Source organism: Cajanus cajan, chromosome 8 (assembly GCF_000230855.2).
Source record: "Cajanus cajan strain Asha chromosome 8, NIPB_CcT2T_4, whole genome shotgun sequence".
NCBI classification, from domain to species: Eukaryota; Viridiplantae; Streptophyta; class Magnoliopsida; order Fabales; family Fabaceae; genus Cajanus; species Cajanus cajan.
The window spans coordinates 1,645,774-1,670,191 of NC_138524.1; the positions used below are offsets into that span (position 1 = coordinate 1,645,774).

At 30.2% G+C, this 24,418-nt stretch overlaps 4 protein-coding genes across 9 annotated transcripts; 3 read left to right on the forward strand and 1 right to left on the reverse strand.

Moving 5' to 3' along the window:
- Positions 1–539: 539 nt before the first annotated feature.
- LOC109799285 (prohibitin-1, mitochondrial) lies at positions 540–3,423 on the forward strand. Of its 2 annotated transcripts, none has more exons than XM_020359831.3 (6): positions 540–698; positions 1,050–1,223; positions 1,327–1,443; positions 2,204–2,374; positions 2,553–2,765; positions 2,954–3,423. In XM_020359831.3, the coding sequence occupies exons 2-6, from the start codon at positions 1,050–1,052 to the stop codon at positions 3,146–3,148; spliced, it is 870 nt and encodes a 289-aa protein (XP_020215420.1). In that variant the 5' UTR covers positions 540–698; the 3' UTR covers positions 3,149–3,423. The 2 variants fall into 2 exon arrangements, with proteins under 2 accessions (XP_020215420.1, XP_029127107.1); XM_029271274.2 differs by lacking the exon at positions 540–698 and adding an exon at positions 775–945.
- A 1,495-nt stretch (positions 3,424–4,918) lies between these two features.
- LOC109799053 (tRNA dimethylallyltransferase) lies at positions 4,919–6,826 on the forward strand. 5 transcript variants are annotated; one of them, XM_083061264.1, is made up of 7 exons: positions 4,924–5,215; positions 5,320–5,446; positions 5,528–5,571; positions 5,646–5,756; positions 6,120–6,212; positions 6,352–6,464; positions 6,544–6,826. In XM_083061264.1, the coding sequence occupies exons 1-7, from the start codon at positions 5,112–5,114 to the stop codon at positions 6,648–6,650; spliced, it is 699 nt and encodes a 232-aa protein (XP_082917390.1). In that variant the 5' UTR covers positions 4,924–5,111; the 3' UTR covers positions 6,651–6,826. The 5 variants fall into 5 exon arrangements, with proteins under 5 accessions (XP_082917391.1, XP_082917390.1, XP_020215128.2 ...); XM_020359539.3 differs by having other exon boundaries at positions 4,934–5,215; positions 5,646–5,696; positions 6,558–6,826; XM_020359540.3 differs by having other exon boundaries at positions 4,935–5,215; positions 5,416–5,446; positions 6,558–6,826.
- Positions 6,827–8,077: 1,251 nt separating this feature from the next.
- On the reverse strand, positions 8,078–11,807 carry APC8 (anaphase-promoting complex subunit 8). Its single transcript, XM_020359440.3, has 4 exons — positions 11,597–11,807; positions 11,189–11,495; positions 9,313–10,563; positions 8,078–9,229 (listed from the first exon to the last, which is right to left on the reverse strand). The coding sequence occupies exons 1-4, from the start codon at positions 11,680–11,682 to the stop codon at positions 9,140–9,142; spliced, it is 1,734 nt and encodes a 577-aa protein (XP_020215029.1). The 5' UTR covers positions 11,683–11,807; the 3' UTR covers positions 8,078–9,139.
- A 7,295-nt stretch (positions 11,808–19,102) lies between these two features.
- Positions 19,103–21,303, forward strand: LOC109798656 (protein RGF1 INDUCIBLE TRANSCRIPTION FACTOR 1). The gene is made up of 4 exons (XM_020359003.3): positions 19,103–19,307; positions 19,498–19,725; positions 20,157–20,372; positions 20,669–21,303. Exons 1-4 carry the CDS (start codon positions 19,305–19,307, stop codon positions 20,900–20,902), a joined length of 681 nt encoding a protein of 226 aa, XP_020214592.1. The 5' UTR covers positions 19,103–19,304; the 3' UTR covers positions 20,903–21,303.
- Positions 21,304–24,418: the final 3,115 nt, after the last annotated feature.

The window sequence follows — 24,418 nt, forward strand, 5'->3', positions numbered from 1 at the left end:
ATGGCTAAAATTTATACAAGTATTCATTATTATATAAATTACATTATATTAAAAATTTATAATAAATAAAAAAGTATTCTCTATATATATAAAGTAAAATAATTATTTATTTTTTAAAACATTGAATTCTCTTTATTCTACCTCGCATCTTAATTTACATTTATTTTTATTCAAATATTCTTACATAGTATTTGGTCGGAGAAAAATAAAAGTGAAAGAGAGGAGAGAATTTTTTTAAAAAAAATTAGTTCAATTTTTAGTTCGCGTTTAATATTAAAAAATTTGTATAAAAAGAGAGATTTTAAAATATTTTAATATTCAAAATATCTCAACTTATGTTATTAAATTTAAAATTATACTATTATAAAAATAAATTATTTTATAAAAATTTTCCCGAGATAATTTTGCTCTCCTTCTCACTCCTTTATCTTTGTAAAATATTTGTTTCTTCCATATTTTTCTTTCTTTATCCTCGCAAGAAATGATTAAAAAAATAAATAAAATGGTGAGAAAGAATGTTACTAACATCCCCAATGGCCAATCCCCAATAACAATAGGTTGAAGAAAATGAGGCCTTTTCGGGCACCCGACCCAGACAAGTAAAACCGTATCTTAAGCCCTAAAACCCTAATAACCACACCACTTTCTTCAACCCGCCACATAGTGGAAAGGAAAACTCTGCAAACATTGCCTTCAAGGTAAGCTACATCCTATTCCCATTGTTACCTCAACTTCCACGCGTTCTCTCTTGCCTCTGTAATTCTGCGTTTTTCTTTGCATCTTGTTTAGGGTTTTTCAAGCTTTTTGCTTCTGGAAGTACCCAACATTAGGGTCCCTCATCTAACTATTTTAAACTTGTCCATAATAAAATTCCTCGTGTGTTTTGTTACTTACCGTGGTCAAATCGCTATCTTTTTGGTGCGCAATTTCTATACCTGTAGCTAGGTCTGTTACTTTACTTGTGTTGTGCTTTATGCTGGTTGAATCTGCATTATTCAGTAGTTAGAGTATCCTTTGATGGTTCACGGAGCTTTGTTAATGGCTGGCAGATGAATTTCAACAACGTGAAGGTCCCAAAGGTTCCTGGTGGCGGAGTCTCTGCTTTGCTTAAAGTTGGCATTCTTGGTGGCCTTGCTGTGTATGGGGCTGCAAACAGCTTGTACAATGTTGAGGGAGGTCATCGAGCCATTGTCTTCAACCGTGTCATCGGTGTTAAAGACAAGGTTATTATTGCATTGTCCATGACTGTTGAATGAAAGAATTTTTGTAATGGAAGTAGCTGCGACTTGCAACGTTTTTTTACATTAGTGTGCCTCTTGAATGCAGGTCTATCCTGAAGGGACACATATTATGATTCCTTGGTTCGAGAGGCCTGTGATCTATGACGTTCGTGCACGACCTCATTTAGTAGAGAGTACATCAGGGAGCCGTGATCTCCAGATGGTAAATTTTTTTGTTTGTCCCATTTTTTCCCTTAGTCTTAAGATCTGATCTCGCAGTTTACTTGAATTTGTGGCTGCAAGGAGTCAAACAGGTTATTTCATCATCCTTTTCTGTTCATTTTTGTTATAGCAACATATTTTTTGTTATGAAGTTGGATTACCTTTCCTCACCTTGCCCTTTCCTACCTAAAAGAAAAAATATAAGGGTAAAGGAAAAATCAGCATAGGACTTTCCCCTCCCAATTATTGTCTTTTCTCCACCTTTTCTTTTATAACCCATTGCAGTTGTTCAGTTGTACTGGTTCTCGTTTCTAGTATTAACATAGTGCTATATTGTATGTAAGTCCTGCCTCCTTCCATATGGGCTGTTGACTGCTGGCACTTGGCATTAAGAGAGAGCTTATGTCTTGTGTTACTCATTTCTCTCATCAGATACCTTACCATTTCCTCATTTTCTTGATCCGTGTTTGAAACACTTCATCTCAACTGATGTTGTTCATATATTTCACCCATATTCCTTTCCATGTTTTGCGCTTAGTTTAGTTCCATTATATTTGAAACTGTTCCAATCTTTGACCATGATATTATAGATTTATGATAGAAGAGTTAATTCTGATTTATTTGGATCATGCAAATATAGCCAGTGCTTGCTCAATTGGTGTATGGACAGTTCTTTTATCTCCATACTTTTTTTGACACAGCATACTTCACAACAATTTCTACTACAATTTCCATTTATTATGGATCTATGTTTCTGCTAGGTGAAAATTGGACTTAGAGTCCTTACCCGCCCTGTTCCTGACCAATTACCGACAGTGTATCGAACCCTTGGCGAAAATTATAATGAGAGGGTCCTGCCTTCTATTATACATGAAACTCTCAAAGCTGTAGTTGCACAGTATAATGCCAGTCAGCTCATTACTCAGAGAGAGGTAAGTATTGACATAGATTCTCCCCTATCTTTTGTGAAGCTAGTAACTGGATTAATTGTATGCATTCTTCTCAGTTTGAGTTCGTATTGTATATTCATGAATCTAGTAAATTCACTTTTGGATGAGTGTTAAAAATGAATAGTGTGACCGATTGTTTCTATAACATGCCATTTTTCAGGCTGTTAGTAGAGAAATAAGGAAGATATTGACTGAGAGGGCTTCCCAGTTTAACATTGCTTTGGATGATGTGTCAATCACAAGTTTGACTTTTGGGAGGGAATTTACAGCTGCAATTGAAGCCAAGCAGGTTGCTGCTCAAGAAGCTGAGAGGGCTAAATTTGTTGTTGAAAAAGCTGAACAAGACAAACGAAGTGCTGTTATTAGAGCTCAGGTGAAAATAAATGGCCCATTTTTACATTTACGATGTTTATTAATATTTCTACAAGTGGAACTATACTTCTATTGTTTCTGAATTGCTACCAAACCGTAGTACTTTTTTCTCCAGAAGAGTACAGATGGCTGCTTTTACAACTCTATTGTTTATATGTATAAGCTATTCCTTCCCTTTATGACAATCAGGGTGAAGCCAAGAGTGCCCAGTTGATTGGTCAAGCTATTGCCAATAATCCTGCATTTATCACCTTAAGGAAAATTGAAGCTGCAAGGGAAATTGCTCAAACTATTTCAAATTCTGCCAACAAGGTTTACTTGAATTCAGATGATCTCTTACTGAATCTTCAGCAGTTAAATTTGGAGCCCAGTGGGAAGAGATAGTTGCCAGGCTGAGTTCAGTTAATTACTGCAACCTCCTTTTCCTTGTACCATTATTCATTTTCACCTGCATGAGCGTTATATCAACTGTTCAAATATGAGATTCAGCCTGAAATGTTGACAAACTGATGGTCATTATCATTTAATGGAGCATGAGATAAGGGAGGTACAATCATGTTTTATTCGTTTTCACTTTCAGTGATTCTGATCTTGAATGGTCGGATGTCAAGGATTTGATACTGATTTATTGTGGCACAGTGATTCTGCTTTTATTTTTATTTGTTGACTCTACCATAAGTTTCATACTTGTCATCATTGTGATGCTATCTACACTGTTGAAATAATAATTATTTAAACAAAATCTATATTTAACGGTGTAACTTGTGGCACAGGATGAGAACAAACCAGAACAATCGAAGGAAAACAAACATAGACTGATATAGATCCTTGCCTTCTTTTGACTTGGGCATTGAACTTATAAATTTCAGGATTTTATATGCATCTAGGGCTCATTCAATTTTATCAGTATGTGGTGTAAAGGATGATTAAATGACTTTAATATACTAAAATATGGTAACTGCATCAAAGTCCAAATTATGAGTCTGATAATTTATAATTTTAGTTTATATTAAAATAATAAAAAATTTAGTGGTTAGGAGTGGGTACAATTTTTCAAATTTGCGTAAAAGCAAATCCCTTGTCGGATATCATCTGTTCTGCATTTTAATGACGATGAATGATGGATGTGACTTCAATTGTTTTATTTTTGGCAAACAATCTTTGCCAATTGCGATAGATGTCGCCTTTATCGTCTTTACACTTGTAATGAAGTGTTAGAAACATTTTTTAATACTCTTTTCTTGTTAGTTGAAATTTATGTAGTTTGAGAAAGAGGCTTCCGTACTTAATAGAATTTACATGAATTTTACTTTATAGAAGAAAGTGTTTTAAAAAATTGTTTAAAGAATGTCTTGCTATCATTTTTCAACTAAAACGGAATCAACAAAATATGTCTTTAATCTTTTAAAATTTATTTAAGACTACGGAAATTAGTATTTGGGAAGAAAAATTATCAAAAATTTTATTCATTATATATCCTTTAATAATTGATATTACCTTTTGTCTTTATTACAACATCCAAATAAATAATTTATCAAGATTAAGAAAAGTTAGATTTTAGTGATAAAAAAAATACTTTTTTTTTGTTAAGATCAATAATTGTGTTAAATTTGACTTCCTTTCAAAAATTTTAAAATAGTAGATTGAAGCCTAACTCAATTCTACAAAACTGGTTTTATGTTCATGGTGCATGTATTAATGAATGGTGGGTGACCCATTTTTAAGAATCTAAGATAAATCTGATACCATTTTAAAATAGTGGATTAAAACCTAACTTAACTGACTTGTAAAGTGAGAGTTGTTTTCTACTTATATACTAAGTAATTGCTTAATCTCTAGTCGATGTAGGACTTGGATTTTTTCCAATAAAAACTATCCTTAAATTAATGGAACATTTAATATATATTTCTAAACTTTTTGTATTTTAAGAAAAAAATGTAATTATTTATATTTAAAAATGAATATTATTTGTTTAACTCAATAAATATATTTAATAAAAAAATCATTTTTTATAACGAAAATAATGTTTGAGATATAATAAATTTAACCTTATAGAAAAGATTAAATTAAATTAAAATTTTAAGTCTTATAATAAAGACTAGAGGTAGAGGTAACGGTGTTTTAAATTAGATTACATTTAGTAAATACGAATTAAACATGGGATAACATTTCTCTCGATTACATTTCTAATCAACGTATAATTTTGGTCTTTTTTACATTTTAAAAAATTATAAAATGATCTTACTTTTCATTTTTTGTTCTTGTTTCCTTTCTTATTTTATTTTGGCTGGGAATGTAAGTAAAATTGATGAATTAAATTCCTTTGAAATTGAAACAAAACAAGTGAATGATGGAGATGGAGATGGAGATGTTCTTCTGGAGAGGAAGCAGCCACCTTCAACTTTTTCAAAACCCTTCCAATCTCTTCCTTCTCTCTGGCCCTCCTTCTTCGTATTTCCTCTTTCTTTTTCTCTCTCTCAATTAATAATGTAACTCATATGCCATGCATGTCCAATGTCTTGTTTCAATTCTTATGAATAAATGTTAATGTACAGTGGAAAAACTTCTCTACTTTTCCAATTTGCATTCAATGTAGCACTCCACTGCAACTCTTCAAACCCTAACGTTATCTTCATCTGCAACCGCCTCAGGTTGGATTCCAAACCCCCTTTTCTTTCTCAGGTCCGTCTCTTCTCTCTCTTTCCCTTTCAATTTTTCTTCTTCATTTCTTAAAACCCCACTTCAAAATTTTCTGAATTTCAGGGTATTGACCCATCTTCTGACGTCTTCCACCGCATACAAATGAAGTATATTTCGTATTCCTACTTTGCTAATGCCTCATTTTGTATTAATCTCATTCTCAAATTTGTTGGGTGTTTAGGTACGTGAATGATGATGAAGACATTAGGAAGTACTTTGCTGCCTTCCACCTGTATGATACATTGCCTGCAGCTGTTGTTATTGATGATTTCGGAGATTTCTTTGACAACAAGTATTAATTTTGCTCTTTGCACCATAACATCAATCCTTATTCCTTATCCTTTCTACTTTGCATGACTTCAGGTTCTTTTTGGAAAAATTTCACGATAAGCATTTTTAGAAGAAGAAAATAAAAAACAATAACAAAGGATGTTTCTTAATAAGCTAAAATTAACTTGTACATAAATAAAAATTAAAAAAAAAAAGTTGAAAGAAACTAAAACGGAAGAATTTCTACAAATTAAATTTATGCATAACCTATTTTTGGATTTTAGAGACACTTCTTATATCCAATGAATGTTAATACATAAATTTATCCATACATTATATGTGTATTTGTATTTCATCTTTTGATTTTGATTTCCGATCTGAATAGGATCTGCCAACAAAGATATTCTAATCCCCGTGGACGAGACATGGCCATGGTCAAGACTCTAGCCTTATGCCACAATGCAATTACTTTTGCAAAGTAAGTGTGCTAACAGTGCTGTTTTTGACAATATTATATCATACAGGAGACAACTCAACTGAGTAACTTGTTTAACTTTTACACCACCTGATGATGATGATGATGATATAATAGGCTTCCTTTCTAAATTCTGTGGCAGTCAAAAAGGGTGTTGCAAGCTTCTCTTGTCAGATACTCATACTCACCAGGGAGACTCCCCAAGGTTTCACTTCATCTATAAGAAATGGATACACACGACTTTTACAATTAAAGGTTACCTATCTCCCGTATCAAAAACTAGGTGTTCTTTCTTCTCACCTTGAATGATAATAGTATTTATTAATTGTCATAGTATCGGTCTTGCAGAGGGGGATGTATCTGGATCATTTATTCTCAAAGATAAGAGTCATTCACCAACTCATCACACAGCTACAATTAAAGCAGCAAAATACTCCATAGCTCTTCAATATCTGGTTTTTGACGGAATTGTTGAAGATCAAGTAACGTAGATAGTTACCTCCTCCCTAGTTCGAATCGATTCATACATGTAACTAAACTGTGTCGTATATTCTCTGGTTTCATATAGTTTTCTTTTAAAAGATAATTTTTTTTTAAAATTTATATATTACACCGCATTTCTCGGCTTCTGAATCAAAATACTATGTGGTGACACCAAATAAAATAAACGGCGGCAATTATTCTGCATGACACCAAATATTCATGTATGATTACTCCACTTTTTTTATGCTTCTGAAATTATTAAAAAAAAAAAAAACTACAAACGAATTCTGTGAAGCCCGGCTGCATCAGCTAAAAGAGATAAGGACAGGTGAGATGGACAGATGATCAAACTAAATATTGATATTTTAATTTAGTAAATATTTTTTCTAATATTTGTTTTTAATTATTTAAAATCAGTCTTGAGGATTAACAATAACAAAAGCCGTAAAATATAACACTCAAACTCTGAAAAGGCACGTTTGATTGTTTGGATTTTCTTAATTTTTAGAGCAACTCCCTCTGGAGTAAATACATAAACCGGTTATAGTGAAGGTAAACACATCATGACAGCCCACCTACGAAGTCTAGATACTCCTAGTGGCAAAGCATGGGCGTGGTACCTGTATCTGATACCAATATGCATTGATTCTTTTAGATATGCATCCCACGACTTTCCGCCAATTTAATTGGTCTAATTATGTTTTTATTTTCAGAAATTTGAGAAAAATGTTTCTATAATTCGAATCTAAAATTAATCCTTTGACTAATTAAGAAAAATGTTTTAATTCTTCAAGACCACATATAACTTTAACATCAACAATGATGACAAATCGAGTCACTTATGCAAGTGATATTTGTATAACAAGTTTGGTAATAGGTAGAATTTAGTCACAGATTTACTACCCACATTTGAATAGGACTGAAACATTTTTTTTATGATAGCTAAAATAATTATTAAATTTGAAATACCAAAAGTAAATTCACCTCATATTTGAGATTAAAAACACAAACTCTTTAATTTTATCGAAAGATATGTTTCAGATGTGGAGTATCCTCCATTTCTTTTTCAAATCTTATTGACTGACATGTTAGGGACACAGTTTCAATATTTTGAATAGGACAAAAATTGCTAGTGGCTTTACGTTTTACTTTATATCCTTTAAGGCTATAGTAAATAGTAGGCAATTATGCAGAGCCAAAAGTGGCTTCTAGTAGGACTAAGGATGCTTATTATGACATTCTGACACGGGTTAGGGAAAGGCATGTAATTTTGAAACATATTCCTAGCAAGAGAACATATTCTGATATCGGCAACAGAAAAGATATGTAACTGATCTTTTTTAGAATCACATGTAGTTTTTTTTAAATTTGTGATCACCATCCACTGATATAATTATGCACTAAAGAGAAATTATCAATGTCTCTTTATAAAACATTGTGCATTTATCTAAATTACTATTTTTTTAAGTTTACAATAACATATACACTGTATCATATTTTGAAATTTTAAGAGCTGTATCCCCGTATCTATGCCGAATCATAGCAGTGTTGTAAAAAGTATCCAGGCTTCATAATAACCCTCGTTGCTTGGAAAAAGAAAATGCAAAACAGAATAATAGTTCCCTAACAGAAGGAAATCTGAGACCTATTGACATCCCTTAACCCAAATGATTGTCCGTGCCTTCTTTCCTCCACTTCCACTAACTGGCTTTTCCAAGCAATAAAACCCGTGGTAAATGTTATCTGCTTTCCCTTTTCATTCTCTTCACTCCTACTAACTGGGCAGTTCATTTTCCATGACCCTCTCATAATTTCCCTTTGCTGCCTCCCTCACCGATTCTACCTCACATGTTTAATATCATTTTAAATTGTGATCTGCAACTGCAATAATAACGGCAACATCAAGGTTCCTGGGGTCTCCATAACTGCATCATGACTGCAATTGCAGCCGTATCAACCACATTTATGCACAATTTTCTGCAATGTTAAGGTTCACAACATAACTGCCACAGCAACCACAAAAATGGGGGTTCTATCAAATACCACCTCCCAACAGGGCCACATTATCCTCAAAGTGGAAATCAGTAAACAGCATGTAGATTGGATCAAATAATGTCAGAGAGCAGTTCATAACTCCCTGTGTATTTGCTAAACAAATTCCCCTGGTTGAGGCATATTAATCATGTCTCATATAGGTTAAGGACCTTCTCCTAAGAACAAAGTAATCAATGGGATATAGCAGCACCGAGTAGGACATAGCAGATCAAGTATCAGCCAGCAGCCACTAAAAAAATACTAAATTTAAAGTAGTGAATAAAACATACATAATAATCCTAATGCTGCTTGCTTTAAACTTTATGAATATACAAATAATTGATTAAAAAAAAGTTAATACCAAAACTGATAATGCAGCGTACATCACTACATCAGTGCTTCATCAAGAGAAATTACGGGGGGAAATGCTCAACATCCATGGAAGGGAAACCAGATTGTGCTGATCGCATTCCTCTAAGTAAACTTTTTGCTGTTTCTCTCTCCTGTAAGAATGATTTAAATGATTAAATGACTTGGAGGACTGACTTATTTCAAATTGAAAGTTCAGTTGAATATTTAGACTCACAGGGCCAGTATAATCTAGAAGACGTGTACAGTAAACCTCTGCATCTTCAAATCTTTTCTGTGCTCTGTAATATTTTGCAAGATATAGCAAAGCCTCAACCATCTTAGGTTCTTCCCTCTCTTCAGATTCCATCCTCTCTAAATCCTTTTTGTAGTAAAATGCAGCCTCCTCAGGGTGCCCCAGCTCTGAGTGCAGCTTTGCTAGTTGGTGCAAAGCAATTGCTTCTCTGTCGTTACAATTTGCTGCCCTTCTGTAACACTTTATTGCTTCATCAAGCATGTGAAGTTGATCAGTTTCATAACACTGAGCCATTGCAATCCACAACCGAGAATCATTTGGCTGCAAGAATGCAGATTTTTTGAAGTAATGAAGTGCATAGAAAGGCATGGCCATCATCTCATAAGCCTGTCCAAGTCCATACCAAGCACGATAATCACACGGGTCTATATCTACAGCTCGACGATAGGCATCCACAGCAGCAGGGGTGTTTTTCATCTCAACAAACTCATGACCCATAAGTGTCCAAGCAGTTAAACAATTTTTGTCCAATTTAAGGGCTCGCCTAAAATACACAACTGACTTTTCATGCTGCCCCTTTAAACTGTAATAATTCCCAATAATACAACAAGATTCAGGTCTGTATTTATCGGTCATGAAAACTCTATGGGCAAGATAACTCAAACTAGAAAAGCATTCCTTAGCATAGAGCACGTTGGAGTACATGTCCATGTCTTCAACTCTGTAAGGATCATTCCTCAGCAGTTCTTCAAATATTGCTTCAACTTGATCAAATTCCCTCAAACTGTACTGGGCCTTTGCAATTTGTGCCTGTAAGTAATTACTATTACCAAAGGTTCCTTGTAGATATTCACATTTTGACAGAGATTCATTATGCATCCTTAATTCTTGGTAAACACTGGCAAGGAAAAAGTCTTTCATCCAATGACTATTGAGATTAAGACTATTTAAGATATCAACTTTTTTGCACAAGGATTGCAGCTCGGTCCAGGCACTCCAGTTCCAAGGATAGCTATTCACAGATTCTACAAGAACTGTACGTGCAAGATTCTCCCTGCCTTTTTGCTTGAGCACAAGACCATATATGTACAACACAAAAGGATCAACTGTGCCGTTCTTGTGAAATGTTGACAACTCCCTCTCCAAAGAAACTAATTCATGATTGACAGTATCACTCTTACCCAGAGGCCCCTCAAGTTCTACCATCTCTTCCTCTTTTCGCTTTTCTCCAGCCTGTAGAAAGTAAAGAAGTATGGGAAAATCTAACATGTAACAATGTAAAATGTATTATTTTTACTTTGGCTTCACTGAATAGAAAAGATATAAGTGATGCAGCAGCATATATTGTGATCAAATTGGTCTCTCTACCTCGCATAAAATAACTTATCAAATCACCATTATTGATGCCTCATTAGACACAGACCCACATGCCCAAATGAACGAACAGCCAATTCTCCACATTATTACACACTAATGATGGGGAAAAGAAGATTCTACTCCATAATACATCAAAACTCAAAAGTATGTTCCCTATTTGAGTAAACTTCTCCCAAAACACTTCAAGGAGAAAAAAATGAAATAAACTTCTTTGTAAACTAAAATTAATTTATACATACGCGAAAGCTCTCATATGGTTTTTCCAAAAAAATATCTTTAACTTATGCGTAAGCTAGTTTTAACTTATGAAGAAAGTTATTTCATTTTTCTTCCTCATTTTTTCTTTTTAACTTATGCAAAAGCTAGTTTTAACTTCTGAAAAAATTAATCCAATCAAGTCCCAAGTTCCACTATCTCCAACACACAAAATCCCACAAATGAAAATGCCCATTCAATCCAAGGCAGGAAGCATAAAACTGACCAGATAGAGAGCATAACAGCGCAAGAACACCGATCTGCTTCCTTTTTGATCGCGAAGAACATGAGCAGCTCTCCTATACTCACGGCAATCGAAATAGGACTTTGCCAGAAGGTAAAAATCACCATCTATGATTTCATCCTCTTCCATCACAGGTGTGGCAACATACGAAACACCCGCGATCGGCGTCACCGAGGTCTCATGAGTCCTGTACTTGCGGCGAATGCTCGAACTACCACGCTGGAACCTCGTGTTCGAAGGAGTGAACTTCGCGGGGTCTTGCTCAATGCCCACCAACTGTTCTGCTGCCCTGAAACCCACATTTTTGTCAGAATCAAACGACCCATTTGCGGAAATCGCACAGCAAAGAAAAGGTATTTTTTTTTGGAATTAGGGTTTTGTGTGGAGTACCATTTAGAAGCAGAGTAGAGGCATCGATCGGTGAGTTGGCGGATCGCGATGCGAAGTTCGGCTCTGCAACTCTCTTTCGAACTCATTGCCTTCGCCTTAGCCTACCTTTTCTCCGATTGCTCTTTCGAATGCCTTTCCCGCTCTCCTATTTCATTCCCCTCGAGCATCAGAAAAAGGAAATGTAAAGGGAAGAAAGAAATGTATTCGTTCAAAATTTTGAAATGTAAAGAAATATTTTTCTTTTCTTTTATTTGTTTTAACATTTCCTCTTATTAGTTATTACTATTACCGGAAGAAAGCATATTAGACCTTTTGGGACATTAGTTCATTGTTGCTTAATTTTGATTTTCTACAAAAATTAAATGACTTTGAAGAAAGGAAGATTTGTGATTAATTGGAGGGAAGAAAACTTATATATTAATTAACATATATTGAAAATATTTTTTTAAAAATAATGTGTTATTATAAATTATTTAGTAATTTCTATTTTATGATTTTATCTCATAAAAATGGTAAAATAAGATAAAAATAAAAAATAAAAAGGACAAAGTTTAAGTATAATTTAATTTAAATTTTTTAGATATTAACTATCATATCGTTTGTGTTAATATTAAATCATGATTTTTTAGATATTGCAAAGTGAGTCTTTCAATGTTGTTTTTTTTTAAATATGTGTTATTGTAGTTGGTAAGTGGTTTAGTGTTGAAAAAATTTGAAATTAAGTAATTTCTCATGAGTTATGTGCTAGTTGAAAATTTTTCTAAGCATAAATCTAGTTTGACTTTAAAGGAAACAATATATAAGGCTCATTTTGAAGTCTAAGCATTGAAAACTCATTTTTTTCAAAACACCTAGAGAGAGGGACGTTGTTTTCTTAAATTCCTTTCTTCTTTCTCAACTTCTCGAGAGTAGAATATAGGTGGTGGAGCTTTAAGCTTGTGATCAAAGTTTTTGCTAAAGATAAATTTTCGAACTTTGGGTGGTGGTGTGGAGTTTTTGAAGCTCATTCTTCTTCTTCCTATTCTTTTTCTTAATTTCACTTCGCATATGAGGTAAAGAGAGTTGGAATTCTTGTTTTAGTTGAGATGTTGAATGATTTATAAGCATAATGTTGATGGAATTTTTGAGATTCATAGTTTTGGGATCAATTTCGAAGTGGGTTGAATGTTAAATTTTGGATTTTTGGTGAAGGAAGAAAAAGTCAATGAGTTGTTGTTGCATGCTTCCTTTTTATTCAAATTTGGAGTTGTTTGTTGATTTGTAGATATATGATGAATTGTATATGGGAATTGAGTCTAATTGTGAGGAATTTGAAATTTTGAGGGGAAAGAACTTTCTTAAGTTGATGAATTGTTCTTAATGTTTATGCATGTTTCTGGTTTTGCTCGCTCAAAACATCATTAGAGTCGCTCAAAGCGAGTAGATGCGACCCAATCAGGAATGCTCTCTAACTTGACTCACTTAAAATAAATTGTAAATGTTCAAAGCAAGATATAGAGGCTCGAAGTGAGATTTCACTTGCTTAGAGCGGGGGTGACATGGTGTTGTAAGGGAAGTATTTGTTTACCTTTTCTTAGATCAAATTATTAAACACTTTGAACGTATTTCACTTGAAATTAGAGAGAGAATTGACTCGTTTGAAGCGACCAGATCGAGACACCCAAAAATGTTCTCTATTTGGGCTCGCTCTAAGCAAATTTTGGGCACTCAAAATGATTTTTTATTACTTAAAGCGAACCAATAAGTGCTTAAAGCATGACTCAAATATTTTTATGATGACGTAGGTGTTACTAACAATACCAAAGTGGAGTTAGTCGAATTACTCATTAGGTTGCAACTTGCTTGACAACTTGGATATAAGGATGTTTTGTCTCTCAAATTCCTCTTATGCGATTATGTTAGTGCAATCTTCTTGTAATAATAGACATCGGTTTAGTATAATTATTTGGCACATGTAAGAGATATTTTGTAGAAATTGACAAATACAAACAAAACACACATTACATTAGGACAATACATATGTTGATTATTTAGCTAGATTGGGATCAAACTCTAGTTCTACATAACTAGAGTTGAACTCTCTATTATTTGATTTGAAATCTATCATTTTAACCGATATTTTGAGAATACAATTTTTACAATTGTAGTTTTTCTTTACGTGTTTATTTACCTTCATTAAAAAAAAATGCACAAGTTTGTCAGCCTATTTTCACTGCACATTGATTTTCTTGTTTCAAATATAAGTAAATTATTGAGTCATAATAGGACAACAAAGAACAATTCCAATAGTAATTATGAATAATAATTTATTGGAATTATTTAAAAAAAACTTTTTATTCCGAAATCCGAATAGTGATAAATTAAGCGAGAATCATACAAATACATCAGTTAAGACTTTATGTGTATATGATTTTTTTTAAAAAATTATTTATACGTCACTAAACTTGATTCTTCGTATTTAACTGAATTTTAAATTCCGAAATTTACATTAAAACGTATAAAAATAGAGTAATGAATGGATTCATCCCGCAAAAGACACTTATATATTCTGTTGGCTTACTTTTCTAGTTTCTAGCAGCAAAAAAGTTGCGGTGGGACTGGGACATGGTTGAGGGTTGCCTAAGTTTGGCATCATTGTTTTTATGATTGACACTTGGAAAATTGAGATTGTCACGTGTGGTAAGGATGAGTCATATCTTTGAAGGAATATGAGAAAAAAATATGGATTGGCACGTGTTAGATACTTCTTTGGTTGGGTAAGTGTCATAATGCAGTCGATTTCAAATTTAATGGTAGCAGAAAGTTTGTAATACTTAAAATCACATTACTTAATTACTTATACATTATCTATTTATATATTATCTGTGTAAATTTTTTTTTTATAATTAATTATATTTTTTAATTATATCATGTTATTGTTAAAAATAAATAAATTTACAATAAAATAATATAATTAAAATATATAATTGATTATGAGCGTAAATTTTTTTTACGCTAATAATTTATAAGTTATTAACTCAAATCATAATACTTTATATCTGCCGAATGATTGCAATACCAAGGATAGAGGTTTTAGTCTTTAGCCAAGTTAGGAAGACATTACAAATAAGTGAAATAACTATTAGAACAATGCTTATTTGTAAAATAGTAATATTTAACCATGTTCTATCGACAAATCGTTCAATTTTTTTAAAACTCCTTTTATGCATTATCATTTGAATTATAATGTCTTTGATATATCATTTATTCTTTTTCTTTTTTTTTTAAATGCATGTAAGATTATACTCAAGAAAGACAAGATAAGGTTGGACATCAATTTCATCTATACCAAAAATGGGATGGATTTAGGATCTGGGTTGGCGAAAGTATCCCAATGTCCATATAGGTTTGCAATTAGATTTATGTTAAAATATTTAAAATCTCGTTGAAATATTATTCGAAAAAAGTGATGTTAGAAAAAGTATTTAACTCATTAAGATGGATTTATCGATGAGATTTTGAATAATTTATACATAAAAAGTAAATATTTATATTTTTATGAATAAAATCTATTTTACAACATATAATAAAAGGGATTATTTGATTTGATGTATATAATTTTTTTAGACGATTTGATCGTTAATTTTTTAAATAATAAAAAAATAATATTCAAAATTAATTATTCTTACAAAAATAAAATATAAAAAAAGTGTTTCGATTTTATTAATTAATAAAATGGGAAAAGACATCCTTAATACTATTGTAGAGTATATCAATAACATGTTGAAAATAATTAACAAATAAATATTTATAAATCACTAAATAGTAATTATTCAAATAGTCTTCAACAGTTAAGAAATCTCTCTAAAGAGAATTTCATGCCAACTAAGAAAAATTATCAAATGATTTAAACTCACTTTTAATATTGAAAACTTAATTATTTATGTTTATTTGCATAATTTTTTTATTCATAGAAATTATAATTGTATTATTAAAATTCAAACTCAAAATCATAGTATAGTACTCAAACTCTTTACCATTATTACGTTGTTCTTAGTTTTCAACTTGGGTAGATAAATAATATATATATATATATATATATATATATATATAGTTTTATACTGAAATTGATGTTGAATTAAAATATTTAAGTAATTTATATATTTGATAACAAAATTTATATTGAGTTTTACGATCAGCCTGTTTTTAAAGTGAAAAATACAATCTAAAATATTTCACTTTAAAATCAATCTGAATCCAAATTAGTTTTAAACCATTTTCATTACTTCAAAATCAATTTGGCAAAATTCTCGCCCAAAAACACAAACTAAATTATTTTGTGTTGTAAATGTTTTTCAATGTATTTGAACATCAACGTGAAGGATTTTATATTGAAGAATAATATATATTCTTCACCTCTTATTTTTTTTATAAAAGAATGAGATATATTAATCGATAAATTTAGTTCATACAAATCATGCAAATATTTTTCCCCATTTTTAAAAACAAAGTTACGTGAATAAGGTCTGGTTATGTCTCTCATTCTTAATTAGACTACTAGACCTTACATATAATAATTAATAAGAATGTAAGTGGGTAGAGTAATCTCTGAATGTAAATTAACTTAAATGATCAAATAAATTTGAATTTGATTTTTTTAATAGTGGTGGTGGTGAAGGTTTAAATATATTTTTAATTTAGATTTTTTTTAGTCCCATAAAGTTAAAATTAATATTTTTAATCTTTATAATTTTTAAAAATTTTATTTTAGTCTCTTAGATTATCATTAATAAATCTGAAAAATGATGAATTGAGACAATTATGTAATATAAATAAATTTTAACATTATTTGATAGATTTTTTAACAAAATTTGTATATAAAAACTAAAATAATTTTTTTTTAAATTGTAAAAACTAAAAAATTAATTTTAAATTTAAGGGATTAAGAATAAACTTACTTTAAATTTGAGAGAAAAAAATATATTCAAGCTTATAATTGAACTAATATAATCGTGTTAATAAATGTGACCATAATAATACTAAGAAAATATATTAAAAGTCTTCGTTATTAGGCTTTGAAATAATCGAAGTTAATCTAAGTTGTCACCTAACTTCCTTCTCACTAATCCATTATTTATTAATATGATTATACTTGCAATTTAATTAAGAATGGGTTTTAATATAAATCAAAACTCAAAAGGGTTTTAATTTCCGCATCAATTTATTTCAGCCATGTGACTGCAAATGCAATCATAAAATATTCAAAGGAATCAAATTTCTGAGTCTAAAATTAAAACACCAATAATATTAAAAGTATGTAAAATATTTCTCATCACCGAATTAATTAATTAAATGAATTTGTGATAAATATGGTTGAAGGATAATGACAGTAAATTAAAAATAGATCATGATTGAATTACTTAAACTTCAATAGCAATCAAGTATGACATTCCCACACAGTATATTATTTTTTTAAACGATGTTATCAAAATCATAAACAACTCGAGAATTGGACATCACACTGATTCATTTAATCCTAAACTATATTTAGTTTTATAAAATATCTGTTCAAAATCGGTTCAAAATAAAGCTGAAAGAACATTTTCTTTTATTTATTATAAACCTGATATTATGATGATTTCCAGCTTTTATTGTGATAATTATGATACTTATAACAATTTTATTTATTTATTTAATTATAATTATTAATGGATATTATTTTTTGTTGTTGAATTTTTTTGTACAGTATGTTTTCTAATTTAAATATTATGATATCTAATTTTATGTTTAATTTAAAATGTATTATATTATATATTTAAGAGTTATGAGTCTTGTTGTTTACGAGTGACATTTAATTCTTAGGCTTGGTTTTATTTATATAAATTTTAAGAATATATAATTTTGATCTCTAATTTTTTTTATTAGTTATACATATAGATGAAGTCGATTTTTTATTTTGGCATACACGGTAACAAGTTTAACTCTTCATAAATATTATATAAATTTTACAATAGAAGATAAAAAATGTCTTTTTACAAAGATATTTTATTTTATTTTTAAAATTATTGATAATCACATATTATTTTACTAATATATATATATATATATATATATATATATATATATATATATACTAATATATAAAGGAGATATCTTTTTTGGTAATTATTTTGGTCTTCACTTTTTTTTGGACTATTATACTTTTTTATGTTAAAAAATTAGAAAAAATATTTTTAATCAAATTTAAGAATTTGAAATTAATAAATCATTTTTATAATAATTACTTTTAATTTTAATTTTTACATGAATTATTTTATCCTTTATTTATTTTTAATAATTACTTTTTTATGAGTAATTTCTTATTTTTTTCTTTTAATTTTTTTTAATACAATACAAGCACGAAATGCTTTTTTCTTGCTAGTATATATAAAATAAGTTATCACGAAGTATGAAGTGTCTTTTTTTTATTAATAAATTTAATTTTAAAATTAAATAATATTATTCTAACGGTAACATGTGATTTAAAATTTAACAAAATAGTAACAAATGTCCATGAATGATATTACCTACGGTTTAATAGTCGTGTAGGAAATTAGCGGTATTAAAAAAAAAGAATAATTTTTTAATAGGTTATAAATTTTTTATTGAAATATAAAAGACATATCATATATATATATATAGTAAAAAATAATATTATTTTTTAAATGAAAGTGTACATAGTTAACTATTAAATATTATCACCCATAGCACATCGATATATATTTTTTGTTTAATTTTAGATGACACTAGACTAAATTTATAATAAAAAATTTAAAATATAAAAATTGTATATCATAAAATTATAAAGAACAAAAAGTAAATTTAAACCTAATTTATAAAGTTTAAATCCTTCAAAACCAACATCAAATCAAAATGAGTCCGAGAGATGAACCGAGTTATACACACCTCAAATATGTGACTGGGTCATTTGTACTACAAGACAAAAACATTCCTTTAAACTTTAATTAACACCCTTTACAATTTTTTTTTGCTTTTTAATATATTAAAAATAAAATATTTACTTGACTAAAAGATTTTACTCGTGTGAATTGGTGTCACAAAGGTGTATTTAAAAATTTTAATTATTGGGTGTCCCAAAAATGGAACCCTTAGTAAAGTCATAGATAATATAACATGATAAAAAAAAATTATGGACTCAATAATTTGTATAATTTTTAACTTATATCTCATTATAAAATAAATATCATACAACATACATCTTTGAAATAATAATATAAAAAAAGGCTCATAATATTGAGTAAGTAATTAAAATGGCGTGACGACATGGGCAAATTATGAAAATAATTTGATAAAAAAACGGTAGAGAGATATTAAGAAAATTGGAAATAAGATTAACGAATAAAACGGAAGGTGACCACATGAGACCCGGTGAGTTCCTTGAAGAAAACGCATCCGTACCTGGTAGGTTCGGGTTGGGAGCTCGGTTCGGGTTGGACTTTGAAGAGGAAGATAATATTATGCACTTGCTTCGCTTTACCCTCCATCACCCGCCACTACAAAAGTATACCCCCACTTCCAAGTTCCAACCTTTTTCCTTCTCTCTCTCTCTCTCTCATAACTCAACTCACTTAGACAAAGTTCTCTTTTTATGTTCTTCTTTCTGCACTGAATACTTCCTATGATAGATCAAAATACCCCACCTTAAGAGAAAGAATACCCAACAACAATTATGGTTAGTAATAATACAATTCCTATCAATCAATGCAAATATCAAACATCCAAGTTCAACAAGGGCTTTTTTTTTTTTTTTTTTTTTTTTTTTTGGAATCAACCCTCTTGATGTTTATTTCTATTATTCTAATGTTTGTCTTCAATTGACAATTTTGTGTGTGTTTTGGTTTCTGGGTCTATGGTTGGATCAGGGAGGTTTCAATGAAGAAGAAGGTGGTGTTGTGGGAGAAAAGCTTAAGGAAGAAGAAAATAAGTGGCCTTCATGGCTTCAGCCACTTCTCAAGACAAGCTTCTTTGTTCAATGCAAAGTCCACGCAGATTCCCACAAGAGTGAATGCAATATGTATTGCTTGGACTGTGTCAATGGAGCCCTTTGTTCTGCATGTCTCTCTTCCCACAAAGAGCACAGAACAATTCAGGTACCTTATTTGACTCGAGACTATTTCTCTTTTCAGGTTCCATCGCTCAATTTGATCCAAATTCTCTTCAGATTCGAACCCTTTGGGTGTGTATACTATAATCTGATTCTGTAGCTTGTTCCCACATTGTTCTGACTCAGGATCCAATCTCTTTTGATCGGTCCAAAATAATTCTGTCTCTTGTATTGGTTTTATCGGTTACACGTGCCAGTCAATGCTGAATTTGCAAACTGCCCATGTCAGAGTTAAATTTCCATTTTTTTCGTTGAAAATTTGTTTATCACTTAATTATATGGTCCATTGGTTCTGTTTAGATAGATAATTTTTTTTATTTTATGAATTTCGGCATTTTCTTTTCGCTAGATAAATGATGTGGTTATTATCATCTGATGACGATTTTTTGTTTTCTTAAATTCTATTATTTTTCAAAGATAAGGAGGTCTTCATACCATGATGTGATAAGGGTGTCTGAGATACAGAAATTTCTGGACATAACAGGGGTCCAAACTTACATTATTAACAGTGCCAAGATTGTGTTCTTAAATGAAAGGCCCCAACCTAGGCCTGGAAAAGGGGTCACCAATACCTGCCAAGTCTGTGAGCGTAGCCTCCTTGATTCCTTCAGCTTCTGCTCTCTTGGTTGCAAGGTATATATCTATCTATATCAATCTATCTATCTATATATTAAAAAGTTCTTAACTACATCTTTGAATTAAATTAGCTGTAACTAAATATGATGAACTGATTTCCTTATTGTTTTAGAAATGTTGTATGTAAAGTATAACATTTGTAAATTGTAACTACCTCCTACTTTTTTTGCTGTATAAAGTATGCAACATTATAGTTGTACTTTTTATGCTTGCTTTGAAAAAGTAAGAAAAAGATTATGATGAGAACAGGTGGATAGGAATGATCTCTTCCAACTTTTGAATTTTCTTCTCAGATTGTTGGAACCTCCAAAAAGTTCCGGAAGAAGAAAATGTTAGGTGAGACAGATGAGTCTGATGGTGAAGAATCGATGAATAATGGAATGAGCAATGGAAGTGCCAGAAACAAAATCCATAGCTTTACACCTTCAACACCACCACCAACAGTGGCTAATTACAGAACTGCTAAGAGAAGGAAAGGAATTCCACATAGATCTCCAATGGGTGGAGGGCTTATTATAGAATACTAATGTTGTTTAGTGGTTTTGGAATTGGATCACTTACCAATCAATATTTATACCAAAAAGATACAGCAGTTGTTACCACTTCCCTCAGAAAAAGATGCTCCATATTTTACTTAGTTGCAATACCTGTGCCCTGTCACTGAGGCCAGTGTGGGAACTACTGCTCTATATCTTGTATAGGACAAAAAATAGGAAGAAAAATATCTGTCAAAAAGCAATAATAATATAACATAGAGTGGGGAGTACTTTATGTTGGTGTAAGAATGGCATTAGGGTGCTGGTATGTGATGCTAAATGTACATAGTGGCTTGTAAAAAGGAATTGTATAGCATCAAATTAGACAATAAAAAAATATTATGAACTCATGATGGGTATATATTAATTATATTCTCTTGGTTTGTTTTGTACATGACCTGGTCCTTTTCCTTCCAAAGTTGAAAGTGTGTGTCTTGTTTGGCTGGTGGACGAGTGGTTTAACTTTTAAGTGCGAATTTCAATTGGCTTTTGCTTCTCTTTTGTGCTTTTGGAGCTTGGCTTCTTATGAAAATAGTATACCGGTGAACTGAACCAACACACGAAATGTATTATCCTTCTTAACTTTCAGATTTTATATTATGATACTTTTATACTTCCTCTTCTTTTTAAAATGTTAAAAATACACACAGCATGTTTTATTGTCAGAGGAAGAAAAAAAAAACTCAGAATCAAATGTACTGTACATGCTTGGTGTGTTGCCGTTTTTTTTTTCACATAGCCTTATAGATTTCATGTTGTAGCTGCAAGAGTTTGATAAATAAGACCATGCAAGATATAAACCAAGTGAAAATTTTGTAGATTTTATAGTTATACTATGACCGAACACAGATAATAGAACGAGATTATGTGTAAAGATAGAGTTAACATGTTGTAATTTAATTGATGAAGTTAGGAGACAAAATAAAATAAAAAAAAGTGCACAACTTGTAATGTACTTTGTCCATTTTCTTTAACTCCTTTTTTAATTAAAATAAAGATCTACATATGCGTGTAAAATTCGTGCCCAATATCTTTGCTTTTGATCGATTCACTAATTTATGAGATTCTCTCATGGAAATAGCCAGATGCCCGTATCAAAATTGCTTCATAAAGTGACACGTGCACAACATTATTGCGAATTCACCATTGAAGAAAAATATAACTTTTTTTTTTTAATTGTATTATTACTGGCTCATGATTAATCTTGGTAGACTCTCCCTTTTTAATTATATTTTTTATTTATAAAATTTGAATTTACACCTGTGATTTAAACTAACACAACATATTGATAAAATATAAAAGACTTTTCTAAAGTAAGGAGGCTGTATTTAAAAAGATAAAATATGTTAAGGAAAATAATAATTTTCTTATTATTATATATAAAGTATGAGCACGTATTTAGAAAATCAAGTATAATTACACTTTTATTCTCTCAAATCTTATCATCATAGTTTCTCATGTTTTAATTGTGCTAATTGATGTTCCTAATTTTATTTTTTTTCATTTACAACTAAGTTCTATTGACAATCTCTCGTAGTGCGAAAGTTTATCAATCTTTCTCCTCAACTCCTATTTCTTCATGTCACTTTGAATAAATTGTCAATTTCTCTTCAATTTTTACATGTTAGATCACCATACGACGTCAATATATTTGTGTTAGTTACTGTATCAATATCACATCATCATAACAATGTCACATTAATCAATGTATCCTATAAATTTGTCAAAATTTTAATAAGAAATGGTGAAGGAATTTGACTCTAAACAATAAAGAAAGTTTAAGAACCTAGTTGACACAATTAAAAATAAAATTCACAAGCACAGGATGTAGAAAACTAAAAATACAATTAATTATAATATTTAATAGTATGGTTGTTATATATTTATTAAATTATATTTTTTAATGAGATGGTTAATATTATTGTTTCATTATGTGAATTTATATTTAATATTTAATTTATTTCACTTTATTAAAGTGTACAATTTAGTATTTAATTGATTTTACAATATTATATTATTTATTTAATTATAATATATATATTTATGGTGATATAAAATGTTTATAATTATTTAAATATATATCAAAACCCATAACTATTTATATGGTGAGGATTACTCACCATTTATATATTTTTTAATTGTCTTATCTTTAGTCGATTTGGGACTTTGATTTTGATTTTTCTCAATGCATTCAGTATTATTGAGTTTGGTACGTGGATAAATAATAGACGACCCTTTTGAATGATCTAGCATAGGCAATAAATGATAGGTGACCCTTTTTATGATAACTCTAATACCATCTTAGAATAATAGATTTGAGTCAAACTTAACTCTACAAAATCGACTTATAACATGAGAATTACTCACTACTTATATATTCTTTAATTGTCTTATCTCTAGTGAATGTAACACTTAAATTTGTTTCAATAAATATTGAAATACGTATTCACTTATATATGCATTTATAAAATTATAAATGGTCCTTGAATCACGAATTTGGCGGACATATAAAATGTATATTTTGATATTATCACTTCAATAAATGTGGAAGATGTGGGTAAGCATGTGTCATGGAACCATAACCATTATTGAATTATGAATATAAAAAAAAGTAATAATTGAGTGGAAACATTATATAGTTTAGATTACTAGGAAGGAAAGCCTCTGGATTATCGAAGGTGAATGTGATGTGGATGTTGACGTGTAAGACGTGGTTTTATATTGGTTGAAAATCTTACCGGTAATACCGGTAAGGGAAACTAATCTACGATCTACCTTCCTTCTCCTACGTGGAATCTTACCCCACCACGTACTTGCCGCGCCGTGTTACAATTTCTTCCACTTTTTATTTTCCAATATTATACTGCCCCAGCCCCCACAAATATTACTTTTAATACGCCAAATCATGTTTGTATCAATAAAATAACATACTGTGAAATACAATAATTATTCCTTCCATGTAATTTCGTTGCTTTCAGTATGTAATGACCTTATAAATCAAAATTGCATCAATGAAATCTAATTTAGTTAGATAACAATTAAAAAAAAACCAAGAGTAATATTATTATGATATCTGAATTGAATATTTTTTATAAATTTATAACAAAATTTTGTTTAAAATCGTGTAAAAATTGTTATGTGTATAGTGTTTGGGATAAAATATATACTTCATATATTTTTAAAATTTGAAAATCGTTCCATGAAACATGAAGTATCTAGTCCCACGTCTTTGGGAATAAGTAGTTACAATAATAAATAAATATGTATTAGATTATACTAAGAAAGATAATATTTATTTTTATGTACGTTTATATTCTTCAATAAATATTAGTTATTATTTTTAACAATAGTATATATATATATATATAAATAAATAAAGAGAGATATCTTAAATATAAAAGACGGAGATAATGAGAATAATATACTTAAAAAATAAAAAAACCATTATTATTATTATAATATATACATACTAAGATAAAGATATAAATAGTAGGAACATAAAATTTT

Excerpts from the sequence above, each read along its gene's own strand:
- LOC109799285 (XM_020359831.3), top strand. The coding sequence starts at position 1,050 with ATGAATTTCAACAACGTGAAGGTCCCAAAGGTTCCTGGTGGCGGAGTC. Across the intron at positions 1,224-1,326 it reads TCATCGGTGTTAAAGACAAG|GTCTATCCTGAAGGGACACA; the intron begins GTTATTATTGCA and ends TCTTGAATGCAG. Across the intron at positions 2,766-2,953 it reads GTGCTGTTATTAGAGCTCAG|GGTGAAGCCAAGAGTGCCCA; the intron begins GTGAAAATAAAT and ends TATGACAATCAG.
- LOC109799053 (XM_020359538.3), top strand. The coding sequence starts at position 5,112 with ATGATGGAGATGGAGATGGAGATGTTCTTCTGGAGAGGAAGCAGCCAC. Across the intron at positions 5,216-5,319 it reads CTCTCTGGCCCTCCTTCTTC|TGGAAAAACTTCTCTACTTT; the intron begins GTATTTCCTCTT and ends GTTAATGTACAG. Across the intron at positions 6,213-6,351 it reads AATGCAATTACTTTTGCAAA|TCAAAAAGGGTGTTGCAAGC; the intron begins GTAAGTGTGCTA and ends ATTCTGTGGCAG.
- APC8 (XM_020359440.3), bottom strand. The coding sequence starts at position 11,682 with ATGAGTTCGAAAGAGAGTTGCAGAGCCGAACTTCGCATCGCGATCCGC. Across the intron at positions 10,564-11,188 it reads GCTGTTATGCTCTCTATCTG|GCTGGAGAAAAGCGAAAAGA; the intron begins GTCAGTTTTATG and ends TACTTTCTACAG. Across the intron at positions 9,230-9,312 it reads TTCTAGATTATACTGGCCCT|GAGAGAGAAACAGCAAAAAG; the intron begins GTGAGTCTAAAT and ends TCATTCTTACAG.
- LOC109798656 (XM_020359003.3), top strand. Across the intron at positions 19,726-20,156 it reads AAGAGCACAGAACAATTCAG|ATAAGGAGGTCTTCATACCA; the intron begins GTACCTTATTTG and ends TATTTTTCAAAG. Across the intron at positions 20,373-20,668 it reads TCTGCTCTCTTGGTTGCAAG|ATTGTTGGAACCTCCAAAAA; the intron begins GTATATATCTAT and ends TTTTCTTCTCAG.